This window comes from Schistocerca serialis, chromosome 2, assembly GCF_023864345.2.
Source record: "Schistocerca serialis cubense isolate TAMUIC-IGC-003099 chromosome 2, iqSchSeri2.2, whole genome shotgun sequence".
Lineage (NCBI taxonomy): Eukaryota > Metazoa > Arthropoda > Insecta > Orthoptera > Acrididae > Schistocerca > Schistocerca serialis.
The window spans coordinates 614,746,406-614,763,053 of record NC_064639.1 but is presented as its reverse complement, the minus strand read 5'-3'; the positions used below and the strand labels follow the sequence as shown (position 1 = coordinate 614,763,053).

The 16,648-nt window shown below is 41.7% G+C and overlaps 1 protein-coding gene across 1 annotated transcript in view; it reads left to right on the top strand.

Moving 5' to 3' along the window:
• The window catches only part of LOC126457663 (cytochrome b5-related protein-like), a 35,355-nt gene extending 19,541 nt beyond the window's left edge, over positions 1-15,814 (top strand). The window contains exons 3-7 of the mRNA XM_050094153.1: positions 4,271-4,483; positions 10,261-10,448; positions 10,537-10,728; positions 10,823-11,044; positions 14,796-15,814. Coding sequence (XP_049950110.1) covers positions 4,271-4,483; positions 10,261-10,448; positions 10,537-10,728; positions 10,823-11,044; positions 14,796-15,087 — 1,107 coding nt within the window. The 3' untranslated portion in view covers positions 15,088-15,814. The remainder of the gene's footprint in view (positions 1-4,270; positions 4,484-10,260; positions 10,449-10,536; positions 10,729-10,822; positions 11,045-14,795) is intronic.
• The last annotated feature ends 834 nt before the right edge of the window (positions 15,815-16,648 follow it).

The following is a 16,648-nucleotide window of genomic DNA, read 5'->3' as shown; positions in this document are numbered from 1 at the left end:
TGGGAAGTGTTAATATTTCTCCGGAGCCCAAGTCACATCAAGTAGTTTTTTTCTTTCACGTCCATTATCTTCACCATCTCACAACCAATCTGTCACATTCCAAGGTAACCTAGACCTCAGGCTAGCAGCAGATCAGTCTGTCACCACAAACAGATTCTTTGTCTTCACATTCGTTGGATTCGTCAGTTCACGAACAGACTACCTGCGAAAAGCCGCTTATCCCAACAAGAGTCCTGGGGTCCACAGAAAAGCCTCTCTACAGAAGTGTCAGTCCGCGCAAGTGTCGCAACCCCGTGTCGTACAAACCAGTCCCTTCTTTTAGACAACCTGTGACATAAATTTCTTTTTTCCCCAGTTCGGGTCAGTGCTCCTCCTCTGGTTATCAGATACAGACACCTACTTTTCAGCATTCTCCTCTATAAACCCATTTCAAAAGCTTCTATCGTCTTCTTGTCTGAACTGTTTATCGTTCACATTTAACTCCCATACATGACGACAATATAGCCAAATACTTACTTACTTAGTGCGACCAGGCCTAGAGGACAGCGTGCAGCTACAAAGCTTCTCTTTTACTGGATTCTGTTTCCCTCTTTTTGCTGCCAAATACTGTGTATGGCGATTTTTAGCAAGTCTTCATGGATACCATCTCTTCATCTTTTATTTGACCTACCTAGTGGTCTTCTTACAAGGAGAGTGAAATCCATGTTTTTCCAAAGCCATCGGTGTTTATTTATCTGAGTTAGATGACCGACCTGTACAAGCCTTGGTTCTCAGCAGGCCTACATTGTCTCGGCTGTTCTGAACCTCATCTGACTCACTCTTACGACGAATCCTCCCTCCTCCATGATCGAATACCGTACTAACCGTAAACCTTCCTTAAGACTTTCTGCTCGGAAACGGGAAGGCTATTTAAATCTTTTATGTGTGTGCTCCAAGTGTTGCAACCATTCAATCTTACAGATTGGATCAGTGGTTTGTGCAGTTGGTGACTGAAATTCCTTGAGAGATTCCGCGTTTAAAAAGCTGACTGCAGCGGAAGATAATCCAGACAGATACCTTCAGAAAGGATTTCCTAAGACATACTTGAAAATGACCAAAGGTTGAAATCCGCGAATCACATAGATAATAAGAAGAATACAGCGTTCCTGGGACATGTTTTCGTTTTCCAAATGCGTTGAGGTTATAGACACCCACAAAAATAAAAATAAATTTAAATAGTGGTTCAAATGGCTCTGAGCACTATGGGACTCAACTGCTGTGGTCATAAGTCCCCTAGAACTTAGAACTACTTAAATCTAACTAACCTAAGGACATCACACACATCCATGCCCGAGGCAGGATTCGAACCTGCGACCGTAGCGGTCGTGCGGTTCCAGACTGTAGCGCCTTTAACCGCTCGGCCACTCCGGCCGGCTTTAAATAGTATATTTGACAATACTAAATTGATTTTTCGCATAAACACTTCTCATGTTGTTGTCAGTTTGCATTTTATGGTCTCCATGATTCAGCCATTGTCAGTTATTTTGCTACGGCGATAGAAAACTCATCTACTACTTTTAGTGTCTCATATCCTAATCTAAATCCCTAAGAATCGCCTATTTAATGCAGCTACATACATTACTGACATTGTACTTTTGTTCATATTCATTGTAACCTTGAATTTTTTAATATATTCTCCTGATCTTTAATTCTCCTTCCAAATTTCTCCTTGATTTCCTTCACAGTTTGGTCACTGTACAGACAGAATAACCCTGAGCATCGGCTACAAACCTTTAACGTCTCAAAAACTGCTTCCCTTTCTAGTTCTCCTGGCAACGGCCTTGCCGCAGTGGATACACTGTTTCCCGTGAGATCACCGAAGTTAAGCGCTGTCGGGCGTGGCCGGCACTTGGATAGGTGACCATCCAGTCCGCCATGCGCTGTTGCCATTTTTTGGGGTGCACTCAGCCTCGTGATGCCAATTGAGGAGCTACTCGACCGAATAGTAGCGGCTCCGGTCAAAGAAAACCATCTTAACGACCGGAAGAGTGGTGTGCTGACCACACGCCCCTCCTATCCGCATCCTCAACTGAGGATGACACGGCGGTCGGATGGCCCCCTGGCCCACTTGTGGCCTGAGGTCGGAGTGCTTTCTAGTTCTTCGGTTTCTATGACTGCAGTCTAGTTTCTGTACAGGTTGTAGATAACCTTCTGCTATCTGTATTTTACTCCTGCTACTTTCAGAATTTCAAAGCACTATTTCAGCAAAAATTCTTGTACTAGGGCACCTCAGACGATCTCTGAACCCTAAATTAACCTGAAACTTTCAACTACATCCAACAGAAATATTACAGTAGATAAATATCTCCCCTTCAAAATGTACACTAGGAAACCCTAATCCGATCCATAATGACGTCTGCAGCTTGATAACTCTATAAATCTTGTTTAAAATTGGTTCATTCCCTGCTCTATATAGCGGACCTGCAATTTTGGCTTTTTCGTTCTATTATTGTGATTTATTTTCACCCGAAAATAACCGGATTCTCTCAGTGCCTCAGACAGAGTCTGTAGAGGGGTGGCCGTGGCGAAGGAGAGATTTGACAGTGGTGAATGGGCACTCGTGGCTGCGCGCGCCATGTAAACGGCAAAGATGCATATTTTGATTGTTAACTTAACTATGATTAATAAGTGATTTTCTCAACTCTCGTGTTTCATTACAATCTGATTGAATTCGAACCATTATACTGTTCTCTTCAACTCATCGTCCTCTGGCACACTTACGTTTTCGTCTGCGGACGCTAACAGATTGAGGATGATTTTATCTAATGTTATTGTCTTAAAGTCAAGCCAAGAAACACAAAAATGAGGGGCCTAAGCACTTAACAGATTTTTTGTAAGGCTCTCATTTTGTTAAACTTTTGCCTAGCAATCATTAATTTTCCCGTTTTGACGAACCGTAAAGCATCCAGTGTTAACACTGATTTAAATCATCACAAACAACAAAATTTTATAAAAATAGTGTTCATTACTTCATCAATGTCAGTGGCACTAGTAGCTAACGTTACTGTTCGAACTTTACAACATACGGAAGACTGTTAATGAAGTAGAAGTGAGTGTTCCAAGAGTTCATAGTTCGTAAATATTTTCGGTCCCAGTGCTTGTATGGAACCCATGATAAGCCTCCTGAAAATATCGGTCACAATTAGTAACGTTGGAAAATTTTATTTTAGTAAGAATTAGTAACGGTGGAAAATTTCGTTTTAACATTATTTCCCTAAAAATACGAGACTGTAGTGGTAGGAATCTCAACTGTGAATAATGCAGGAGATGATTTGCTGCTCCTGAGTTGATTTGCTTTATAAGCCAGGGAATCTCCCCGATACGTTGAATGAAATTTGTAGAGAAGAATCCTTTTCTGCTTTACTGACTGGGACGATATATATGCTAGAAATACACGAGGGACGTTCAGTAAGTAATGCCCCACATTCTTTTTAAAAGCCAGTAATATACATAGGCAAACTTCGTTGTTGGTGCTTGACATATGATGTTTGTTCTGTGCGCCGGTGAAGTTTCGAATAATTGTGGCAGATGGCAGTGCCGAAGTTCAGCGTCAAAATGGCGTCTACAAACGACTCACATTACAAGCAACACGATGTTATCGAATTCTTGTGTGCAGAATAAGAAACCATGGTGAACATCCATAAACGTTTGTGTGCAGTGTATGGCGATGCTGCAGTGGATAGGATTACAGTTGGGCGGTGGGTAAAGAATATTACCGCCTCAGGAACCGCAGAAACAGGGCTCCGAGATCAACCATGCTCGGGACGTCCCGTCACAGCCACTGCTCCAGACATGCTGAATCTTGAGGATGCCATTATTCGTGCCGACCGGAAGATCACAACTCGACATTATCTACAGGGAACACACTTCAAAGATGGCGAGAGAGTCAGCCATACAGTGAAAACATGGCTACACCTACAAGACAAGAGCTCTTACCAGCAGGGAATACATGCTCTTCCAAAACGTTGGCGTACGGCCGTAGAACGCGATGGAGACTACTTAGAAAAATAGGACACGGGCAAGACATATTTTGTCTATTGTTCTCCAAATTCAGACTCTTAACAATAAATATGTTCAGAGAAAAGAACGTGGGGCATTACTCATTGAACGGCCCTCGTACTTTAATCTAGTGGGGCTCGTGACTCTGTGTGTGTGTGTGTGTGTGTGTGTGTGTGTGTGTGTGTGTGTTTGTAGTGTATGTACATTCATGCTGCCTTTCGTTTGACTGCAGGGAACGGACATCACAGAAGCATTCGAAGCACATCATGTGCGCAATGTTGCGGAAACCAAGCTGAAGGACTTCTACGTGCGAGACGCAAAAACGCGGCGCAACTCGCCGTACGTCTTTGAACCGAAAGGCTTCTACAGCACGCTGAAGGAACGCGCACGCCAGGCCCTGGCGAACGAGAAGTACGTCGGCTCCACAGGCACCGTCTACTCCAAGGTAAGCAGTCTGGGCACAGACACGTGTATTGAAGATGCAAGGGGCCGGACGTGCTATGTTGTAAGGAGAGTCCAGGACTTCAGGCTCTGAGCTCGTTTTTTGAAGGAGCAGGTTTCAAACCTCTGTCAGATCATTCGCATTTAGATTTACCATGGTTTCCCTTAACAGTGTTATCCTTTTCCATGCCTTTCCAATATGATCATGCTCTATAAGCACATTATAGTTGTCTGTATGTCAAACCCTAATCTTTCTTTCACAAGATTCAAAAGATACCTACGTCAAAAAAATCTATCTTGAACGTATTCAGTTTGCTTCTCTACAGTTACCATTTCTGCTACTTCCATTTCACGATACTTACGAGAAAACAGGAGCCACAGAAAGAACCCGTCTTGAAGCAATTATACAGAAACAGATACTAAGAATTTTTAGAGCTACTTTTTCTCACGTCAGCAAATCGCGTCCTGCAAGAGAGCACTTCGTAGGTCAGGGGCTATTTATTACTAACTTTCTCATTCGCTGGATTGTGTTAGACCTCCAGTTGTGACATCCTGCAGAAGAACGTGTATAGTTCAAATAAGATACGACGATAGTTATTGCTCTTTTTCTAATTACTTGGCTTTTGTTAATGTAGGCAAAATACCAGTGTTGAAATGTTTATCATCTTTAGATATATTCATCATAAATTGTATTTTACTATTATTTTTATTATTCTGCATCACCCATGAAGTTTGAGTCCCAATAGGTTAAGAATTATAATGTAATATGCAGGGTGTCCCACCTAACTCTACATCTCATGCATTTTTGAAACGAAACAAAACGTGAAAAATACAATGACAGAGATACATTTGTGTCAGGGGCTCACACAATGGATAGGTATGCACAATCCATAAATGTAAACAAACACCACTTTCAACACAATGTTACGTTCTTTCAAATAGCACATACATGTTTTTCCTACGGAAATGAAAACTAGAGACAGAAGTAGTGACGGTAGATTAGTTTTCACTGTTCTCAACCTCAGAGCTTCTGAAATACGTAGACTTTTAACATGGCAACGGCGCCACGGTTTCTGCCGTAATATGCAGAGGAATGGTTGCTTGTAACAGCCTTCAGACCGGGCAGGCAACCCGCATTACGGCATTACAGCATTACGGTAGAAACAATTGCACCGTTCCTATTGCTTAAAGTCTAAGTATTCGACAACGTATAAGGTTTAGAGTAATCAAACCAAGTCTGCCATCACTAATTGTATCTCTAGCTTCCCTTTTTGTAGAAAGAAAGCATACATGTGGCAACTAAAGAAAGTAACGTTGTGTTGAAAGTGATGTTTGTTAATTGTAGATATTGTGCATTCCTTCCCTTTGCGAAATAGATGTATCCCTTGTGAATTGCACATTCACATATGCCCCTACGCGTAACTCAAACCGACAACCTCCGCTGAACGCAGCGGCAATGCTCCTCTGAGGCTTCGGAAAATGGCTTTGCAGTTCTAATGTATACCTGATCACTACGATATTTCTTCGGTTAATGTACACTACTGGCCATTAAAATTGTTACACAAAGAAGAAATGCAGATGATAAACGGGTATTCATTGGACAAATATACTTTACTAGAACTGACATGTGATTATATTTCCACGCAATTTGGATGCATAGATCCTGAGAAATCAGTACCCAGAACCACCCCCTCTGGCCGTAATAATGGCCCTGATACGCCTGGGCATTGAGTCAAACAGAGCTTGGATGGCGTGTACAGGTACAGCAGCCCATGCAGCTTCAACACGATACCACAGTTTATCAAGAGTAGTGACTGGCGTATAGTGACGAGCCAGTCGTTTTCAATTGGTGAGACATGTGGAGAATGTGCTGGCCAGGGCAGCAGTCGAGCATTTTCTGTATCCAGAAAGACCCGTACAGGACCTGTAACATGCGGTCGTGCATTATCCTGCTGAAATGTAGGGTTTCGCAGGTATCGAATGAAGAGTAGAGCCACGGGTCGTAACACATCTGAAATGTAACGTCCACTGCTCAAAGTGGCGTCAATGTGAACAAGAGGTGACCGAGACGTGTAACCAATGGCACCCCATACCATCACGCCGGGTGACACGCCAGCATGACGATGACGAATACACGCTTCCAATGTGCGTTCACCGCGATGTCGCGAAACACGGATGCGACCATCACGATGCTGTAAACAGAACCTGGATTCGTCCGAAAAAGTGACGTTTTGTCATTCGTGCACCCAGATTCGTCGTTGAGTACACCATCCCAGGCGATCCTGTCTGTGATGCAGCGTCAAGGGTAACCGCAGCCGTGGTATCCGAGCTGATAGTCCATGCTGCTGCAAACGTCGTCGAACTGTTCGTGCAGATGGTTGTTGTCTTGCAAACGTCCCCATCTGTTGACTCTGGGATCTAGACGTGGCTGCACGATCCGTTACAGCCATGCGGATAAGATGCCTGTCATCTCGGTTGCTAGTGATATAAGGCCGTTGAGATCCAGCACGGCGTTCCGTATTACCCTCCTGAACCCACAGATTCCATATCCTGCCAACAGTCATTGCATCTCGACCAAAGCGAGCAGCAATGTCGCGATACGATAAGTCGCAATCGCGCTAGGCTACAATCCGACCTTTATCAAAGTCGGAAACGTGATGGTAGGCATTTCTCCTCCTTATACGAGGCATCACAACGACGTTTCACCAGGTAACGTCGGTCAACTGCAGTTTGTGCATGAGAAATTAGTTGGAAACTTTCCTCATGTCAGCTCGATGTAGGTGTGTGAATGCTCTGAAAAGCTAATCATTTGCATATCACAGCATCTTCTTTCTGTCGGTTAAATTTCGCGTCTGTAGCACGTCATCTTCGTGGTGTAGCAATTTTAATGGCCAGTAGTGTATCTTCAAAAACTTAATTTACTCCCATTCTGCCTAAAAATTTTTCGTTTTGCATTGCACATGTCCATTTAATATTTGAAAGCATCCAATGGAACTACGTAAAGTGCACTATTTTTTTCGGAAATAACAGTTTATTAACATGACATCCGCTCCATAGGTCAGAAATGAAACAGTGGACTGTACAGTAACTTCGTTGCTTGCTGCAGGGTTGTGATTTGAAGAAGCAAGAAACTTTTGCCATACCGGTCCGATGAATCGGCGATGGACGGGGGGAAAAGTCAGGGGTGTACATTCGTACTGAGTGACTTATGAAAACGATGAGAAACGTCAGTCAGGATCCACAAAAGAAGATTTGAACTCCACTTCTCCCAAATGCGGATTCAGTGCCTTCACGATTGAATTCTGTCGAACCACTTGAAAGATGCGTTTGTGGAACACTGCAATACAGCAAGAACTTTACACACCCAGATAACAGGATTTGACAAGCTTAAAATGACACATCAAAGTATATGTTAAAGAGTCAGGGGTTGGGCCCTCACGGTGGGACGTACCCTGTGCCATGCTCTTCACGGTGGTTTGCAGAGCATAGACGTAGATGTAGATACACTGATCTTAATTTTACAATTGCACGTTTATTTCACTGTCTTGTTTCAAAACACCGCACATTAAAACGCGATTCTTCCAGGGGTCATACTTCGGGTTCTATTGGTGACAAAAGTAGGGTCAAGTGTTCTGGTTAGCCCTTGGGCCAGGCACCATTTGTATACACAATAGAAGGATCGTCACTATCCTATACTAGAGGGTCAAAGTTTGAATATTACGCACTTCCTCCTGATTGGGCAAATGTAGCAAAGCGGTTGGTTATTTTTGCATTTGATGTGGTCCATGGTGGGCGTTAAGGGGCTTATGGAGCCATTAGTAATTAATGTTTACTTCGTCAGAAAACTCAAAAAAGGATTTTTACGATTTTTCGGACCAAAACCGAACTGCGGATAGACTACTATGTACAGGAAATGGCTGAAATTTTTCAATGTTCCTAAGATTCCGATTTAGGATAACCTTTCAGATTTCATTGGTATCTTTTTGAGTTTCCGAAATATAGAGGTTCAAAATTACCCTACTTCTATACGTAAACTACTCACATAAAATCCGATAGGAGACAAAATCTAAATAATGATCAATAGCAGAGAGTTTCTCAAATTTTAACGGTGTATTCTCTAGGCATTTATCTACAAGTGTTACATTCCATTTCCGAAATCTTTATCCGTGATCGAGAAATATGCGAGAAACATGGCTTTTTATACCAAAACCAAGCTGCAGATTCCAAGATGCCTTTGCACAGGTAATGCTTGTAATTTTTACGCAGTAATCCTGAGACCCAGATGTCGAACAACCTTGAAAATTTTCTTGGTATCTTTATTCGTTAGCGAGATACAGATATTCAAAGCTACCCTAATTGTACACGTAAAGCACAAACGTAAAATCTGAAATGAGACGAAAACGTAGTTTATGAAGAGACGTATCACGGGGAAATATGGTGTAAAGAGGCTTCATTATCCTTAGAAGGGTTGTGCGAAACCTTATGTTGTAATACCGCAGCACATACAAAATTTTCGTGCACGTAAAATCCGGTCTGGGTAGTAAAACTAGTTTTACGTTATTTAAATATCACGTAGTTAAACTACAACAATTTTACTGACCCATGAAGCTCTTTTCATACGAGTGATATGCTCTGCTAATCAAGGAAAGATGGAAACCAGCGGAAAATTCTCCTATCGGAACAGAAGAAAGGGAATATGCTCCTGTTTAAAAGATTGTGACTGAAAAGTGGGTTTCCAGCTGCTTCAATCTACCTTCCTCAGCACGTTTAAAAATTTCCTGAAAGTTTTGGCATGTGAACATCTTCACTCATTTTTAAGCTGAGTGAGAAGAGAACAATGCCAGTGGGAAAGAGACGGCAAAGTAATAAATACTGGACGATACTGGACAGTGGGTGTGCTATAGAAAGATCAGAGGATACAATGGCACTATGAAAGAAGGAGAGGGACACAGTGGCAGTGGAACATTGTAGACAGTGTCAGAAGAGTGCTAGAAAAAGAGTGAAGGAGACAGTGCCGCATATGGAGGAAAAAGGAGAAGGAAGAAGTGGAAGTGGGTGAGAGCCAGTGATAATAAGGGACAGAGTCTATGACAGTGACAACGGGGAAAGGAGAGATAGTGGCAGTGAGCGGAGACCGCAGCAGTGAGAAAGAATGATTGTGATAGTAGCAGTAAGAGAAAGCAAGAGGAAGACAATGACATTGAAAGGAGACAGTAGTAGTAGGACAGAACGAAACAACTGTGGCTGTGGAGGTTCTAGGCGCTACAGTCTGCAGCCGAGCGACCGCTACGGTCGCAGGTTCGAATCCTGCCTCGGGCATGGATGTGTGTGGTGTCCTTAGGTTGGTTAGGTTTAATTAGTTTTAAGTTCTAGGCGACTGATGACCTCAGAAGTTAAGTCGCATAGTGCTCCGAGCCATTTGAACCATTTTTTTGTGGCTGTGGAACAGAAGACATTAGAGATTAGAGAGACACAAAGAGATGATGACAATGAGTTTGGCTGAATAAGTGAGTGAGAATGCGTAAGTGGGAGTGGATTGGTATATGAGTGACTTACAACGACGGGATAGTGATGTGAGCGAGTTACAGTTAGGAAAATTTATGGTAGTGAGAGGTGAGGTGCGTGTTAAAAGAGCAACTGGTACCCCACTTTTCAGTCAGAGTCTTTTTCAAACAAGAACATATTCACCTTTTTTGTGCTTCATTAGGAGTATTTTTGCGCTGTTAGCTCTTTAACTCGGAGAACACATTACTCTATCTCATTCGTCTGCTGTTTGTCCAGCTGTTGGCAGACTTCCTGGTGACGTCGATGCTGACGCTGAGCGTGTTGGCTGCGTGGACGCAGAGCTACCTGGTGGGCACCTTGGCTGGTCTGATGCTCTGCTTCACTGTCATCTGTGCGCACAACTTCACTCATATGAAGGACAACATTCGCATGTACTACCTCGATTTCTCCATGATGTCATCCAGGTAGGGGGGTCATTGCATATAAAATACTTCAAACACTTGGGGCAATCCCTTGTCTCACTTCTTACTTACTGCATGTTTTTTATTCCAGAGACTGGCGTATTAGTCATGTTCTGAGTCATCACCTCTACCCCAACACGCTCCTTGATCTGGAACTGTCTGTGTTTGAACCTCTGTTCAACTTTTTCCCATTTGAAGAGAAAAATTTCATTGTCCGTTACGGAAGCTGGTTCTACGCTCCTTTGGTGTGGACGTTTAGTTTCCACGCTAGCTTCGTACGCAGGTGAGTGCTAAGATCAGGCGTGCACACAGCAGATTACTAACTCTTTCTTACTACTAGTCGGGTATTAATGGAACGCGTCCTTCCTTTCTTTTAGGATTCTTGACAGATTTATTGGCAGTGGGCTCGAAATACGGAAAGCAGAACTAATACCTCTGATAATACCAGCATCTATGATCTTTATCGCTGGAGCGTCAGTGAAAGATGCTGTTTACATGTGGCTGTACATCACACTTTCTGCAAGTCTGTTTTTCAACTTCATTGGAATCACTGCTGCTCACCACCATCCAGTTATTTTCCACGACGGAGATACTCCAAGGTAAGTCTTGGGTTGGAGGCGAGTGCTGGAATGATCCCTGCGATCAATTTCCTTCCCCATCGTTCGAGTTTGTTTTCCCTCTCTAATGATTTCGTCGTTTGCGGTATGATTTTCCAGCATTTCGTTGGCCTGTCTTATTGTGTAAGAAATTACTTTTAGAGCACTGCAGCGCCAGCTGTGAATACTAAAAACTGTCTTCTGCAGTTTTGTTATGTTTTATGTATCATCAATCAGTACCATGTGTATTTTACCTTTTCTGGCATTAGGTCCTTATTTTTTTCCATATAGTGTTTATCTTCTTCTTGTTTTTCATTTTCTACTTCTTTCCTTTTAAATCACCCATAATAGTTGCCTTTTTTTCTACTCCATCTCCGTTACAATATGGATATTGCCTGCGTTTTTCTTTGTTAAGGGTTTCTTTAATATTTGACACTAGCGCCAAAGTTATAAAATACTAAAACTGTTTGTAATTCTACAGGGTCATTCTAAAACACAGACACAATTTACTAACGATTTATTTCACGAAATAAAAATTCGATGTGAATAATATACACAGCATTGTTAAAGATGAGAAATTAAAGGTTCAATTACCACCGCTAGAGCGCTGAAAGTTGAGTAAGCGACCGACAGAGTGCTTGCGCCAACAAACAGTCAGTTAATGTTTAAGTTGTGAGGTGAGTAGGATGGTTACTGTGCAGCATAGGGTGCTCCGATTTCTTGATCTCACTTACAGGAAGTGATATGGCAATTCCGGAGCAGAGGGCATTTCATCTCTGATTCGGCATTGAGCGACAAAGTAGGGAACACATAAGTCAGTGATATCATCAATTTTTCAAACAAGATGTCTTTGCAAAAGATAAACCACAGACTGACCACGTGTTCCACACCTGCTTAGATGTTTGCTATGCTGCAGGAGGTGGATACACTGAAGATTCTCGCAGAAGAATAAAATGCGTTTTGTATGCGAAGATCTCTCTTAGAAATTGTTTTTCCGGTCTGCTATATTACTAAAAGACAAAGAGAATACAGATTCCACATACACAGCCTTCATCGGATTTGAGAAAGCCTTTGATAAAGCTAACAGAGTTACATTATAATGATAGAAAAGAATCATGTACCTCTGCCTCTAATAAGTGTGATTCAAAATATGTACATACACAACATTATCAAAGTACAAAAAGGCAGTTCGTTTGTGAGAACCATCTCTCAAGGAATGATACAAGGGTGTTTTTTATCATCCAGATTATTTTAGTACATCACCCATATTATTTCATTCATAGGCCTACGTAGACATCGTCATAAAGACATAGCAGAATAAAGTAGCGCACCATTATACGTTTAACAATACGGTTATAAATATACTCATGTTTGCAGATGATCAGATAATCTTAGCAGACTCGGAAGATAAATTACAGAGAGCAATTAGGTCCTTGCACAATACAGCAAACTATTTCAATATGACAGTATCTAAAAATAAAGCTAAGATAATGATGTTTCTTGGCAAAGAGAATTTACGAGGAAAAATAGTAATTGATGATAAAGCGCTAGAAGAAATAAATAATTTTAAATGTCTGGGATGTGAGATACAATTTATTTCGTCCAATGATTAAGAATACAAACTGTAGAAGTTTCAACAGTTGGCAGATACTATAAATCGCACTGTCCTCAAAAAAAGTTACGAAGGAGGCAGTACTAAGATTTCAGAATGTAGTGGCAGTATCATTTCTAATGTATAGATCAGAGACCTACAATTTAAACGTCAAACGACGGAGGAAATTGAAGCAGCAAATATAAGACTCCAGCCACCAGCTACTTACAAACGCTTAGGCCAGAAAAAGAACACTGAAATTAAAAATAAACTAAGCATCATAGCATATTTCACAAAATAAAAAGAGTACAGAAAGAAATTGCATGAACGTATACGAAGGATGTCAGATGAACGAATATCAAAATTTTATGTACAAAAATACACTTCAATGGAAAAGAAATGTTGGGAATCCTTAGAAACGACCGAAAGATCAGCTACTGTGTACCTGAAATTAAGCACGGAAGCCTAAACCAAAACTGGATATGATGACGATGAAATACAATTCAATTATATTCGGCCCATCTTCTTGAATAGCCCTGTATTCTGCATTAAACTAAATATCTTGTCGGATTTTATTGCAACTTGTATTTTATCTGAGTAAAATACAAATTTTTATATGTTTTAGGACTCGAGGTTATTAGTAAGATGAAAGCTTAATACACTACTGGCCATTGAAATTGCTACACCACGAAGATGACATGCTACAGACACGAAATTTAACCGACAGGAAGAAGATGCTGTGATATGCAAATGATTGGCTTTTCAGAGCATTCACACAAGGTTGGCGCCGGTGGCGACACCTACAACGTGCTGACATTAGGAAAGTTTCCAACCGATTTCTCATACACAAACAGCAGTTGACCGGCATTGCCTGGTGAAACGTTGTTGTGACGCCTCGTGTAAGGAGGAGAAATGCGTACCATCACGTTTCCGTCTTTGATAAAGGTCGGATTGTAGCCTATCGCGACATTGCTACTCGTGTTGATCGAGATCCAATGACTGTTACCAGAATATGGAATCGGTGGTTTCAGGAAGTTAATATGGAACGCCGTGCTGGATCCCAACGGTCTCGTATCACTAGCAGTCGAGATGACAGACATCTTATCCGCATGACTGTAACGGATCGTGCAGCCACGTCTCGATCCCTGAGTCAACAGATGGGTACGTTTGGAAGACAACTACCATCTGCACGAACAGTTCGACGATGTTTGCAGCAGCATGGACTATCAGCTCGGAGACTATGGCTGCTGTTACCCTTGACACTCCTTCACAGACAGGAGCGCCTGCGATAGTGTACCCAACGACGAACCTGAGTGCACGAATGGCAAAACGTCATTTTTTCGGAAGAATCAAGGTTCCGTTTACAGCATCATGATGGTCGCATCCGTGTTTGGCGACATCGCGGTGAACGCACATTGGAAGCGTGTATTCGTCATCGCCATACTGGCGTATCACCCGGCGTGATGGTATAGGGCGCCATTGGTTACACGTCTCGGTCACCAGTTGTTCGCATTGACGCCACTTTGAACAGTGAACGTTACATTTCAGATGTGTTACGACCCGTGACTCTACCCTTCATTCGATCCCTGCGAAACCTTACATTTCAGCAGGATAATGCACGACCGCATGTTACAGGTTCTGTACGGGTCTTTCTGGATACAGAAAATGTATGACTGCTGCCCTGGCCAGCACATTCTCCAGATCTCTCACCAATTGAAAACGTCTCGTCAATGGTGGCCGAGCAACTGGCTCGTCACAATACGCCACTCACTACACTTGATGAACTGTGGTATCGTGTTGAAGCTGCATGGGCAGCTTCATCTGTACACGCCATCCAAGCCCTGTTTGACTCAATGCCCAGGTGTATCAAGGCCGTTATTACGGCTAGAGGTGGTTGTTCTGGGTACTGATTTCTCAGGATCTATGCACCCAAATTGCGTGAAAATGTAATCACATGTCAGTTCTAGTATAATATATTTGTCCAATGAATACCCGTTTATCGTCTGTTTTCTTCTTGGTGTAGCAATTTTAATGGCCAGTAGTGTAGAAAGACAGATATTATATAACACATGAATAGTTCACAGAAACCTGATTAACTTAAACAACGAGTTTTGTAGACTTTAGCCTACAGGTTTTTATATCGAAGTAATGACGCTGTTCCAGACCTGACATGGACTGGGGTGTTCAACAACTGGACGCAGTGAGGGACAGGCCAGTCATATCCAGCTCGGACCTCCTCGCTCTTACGTTCTTCGGCCATCACGGCCTACACCACCTGTTCCCTACAATTGACCACAGGTTCCTGCACAAGCTCTACCCAGCGTTCCAGAAGACCTGCGCCGAGTTTGGAGTTAAGTACGACGGTCTTGGTATCGGTGAACTGATTCGTGGCACTTACATACAGGCTGCGAAAAATAAGCCCAACACAGTTCCCCCAGGTTTTGGCAAGCATTAATTCTGAAGATGTTGTAAGAAATGAAAAAAAAGAAAGAGTCACTCTGCTCACTTCAAAGCGTGTGTATTGATTATTGGTGCTACTGCTGATATGAAATCTTTTTTTGTGGTAGCGATAAAATGAATCGAGTACACTAATTTAGTGGAACGTAATTCAGATGGTATCACTGTTCTGTTTTCTCATCGGTAATGACCAGTGTAATGGAGTAATAATTTCACGAAGATATATTTGCTCAAAGGAATGCATAAGACTGAAGAAATGTAAAAAAAAAATAGTTGGAATTACCCAAAAATGTGCGTTAAAGGTAAAAACTATAATACCAAGACACATCTGGGAAATCTAGCATTATAGTACCGAGAGGCGAAGAAGCGTAATGTTAAGCCCCTTAAGTTGTAAGTTACGTTATATTGTTGCAAAACCTGTTTCTCCATGTCATAATTTTCATAGCGTTTTTGTGATATTTGTTATAAAATATGACTTCTCATTGATGAAGTACAAGTGTGCTTATAAAAAGACTAATGCTTTACGTCAGTACGTAGTTTTAATTTTTTACTGCTTGTTCGAATGAAATTCTGTATATCATTTTGATGACATTATGCATGTTTACATGAAGTTGTTTAAATATGGACAATCCAACGTTTATTATCAAAGATGTACAAAGAGAGTGAAGAAAATGTGTGTATGTGTGTCAGTTATTGGGTTCCTAATAAAGGATTGCTAAACTACATTTTCATTTGTGATAAATAACATCAGTTCATTCCAAAACATATTACAATTTATTTTTTCCTCTAGGATAAACAGTAACAGTTTTTGCAGGACGTTACACGAAGACTTTCAGGGTACGTCTGTGTCACTGACATCTCTGTGAAAGACGCCCATATCCGTATTCTCCTCGAGTAACAAATTTATTGCCTATGCCACTGAAGAAACGTGCATTTGAAATTATAAAAAAACAAGTCTGAATAAAAAACGTTCATATGATTGTCACGAAAGTAAATAATTAGGTTTAACTACCTCAAATCTAAAGATAAAGGCTTTTGGGTGTGATGAACTTCATCATCAATAACTGGAAACACTCTAGATGCTTGACTTCCCGGTGGGAAGCGGTAGTCGACTGTGGTTCGGACGCACTTATCCAATTAATTTCTGATACTGTCCTTCTATTATCACTATACAGACAGAGCACAGTGCAGCTTAAGTCTGCTCGATGCCGACTGTGACTCAAATGCATGCTTGACTTAAATGTTGAAGCATATGTATTCTACCTGTGTAGGTATTATATGTACAGTCGTGCTCAAAAGTATCCGAACGACCTGAATTACATTTCGCCTGATTCTCATGTAACCCACATAACGCAGCTGTCTAGCAGGTCCTCTAATCGTTCCCTGGTACAGTCGTTTGACTATTGAAATGGTTCCAACAAGTCACCACTAGAAAACACTGCTCTGTATCGTAATAACTCAAGACGTAAAGAAATACCACGATACTAAAAATATCAGAATCACCTTATCACAGCTAAGACTGTCCTTAAGGCTTGTAAGCTCACATTTATTACAATAAA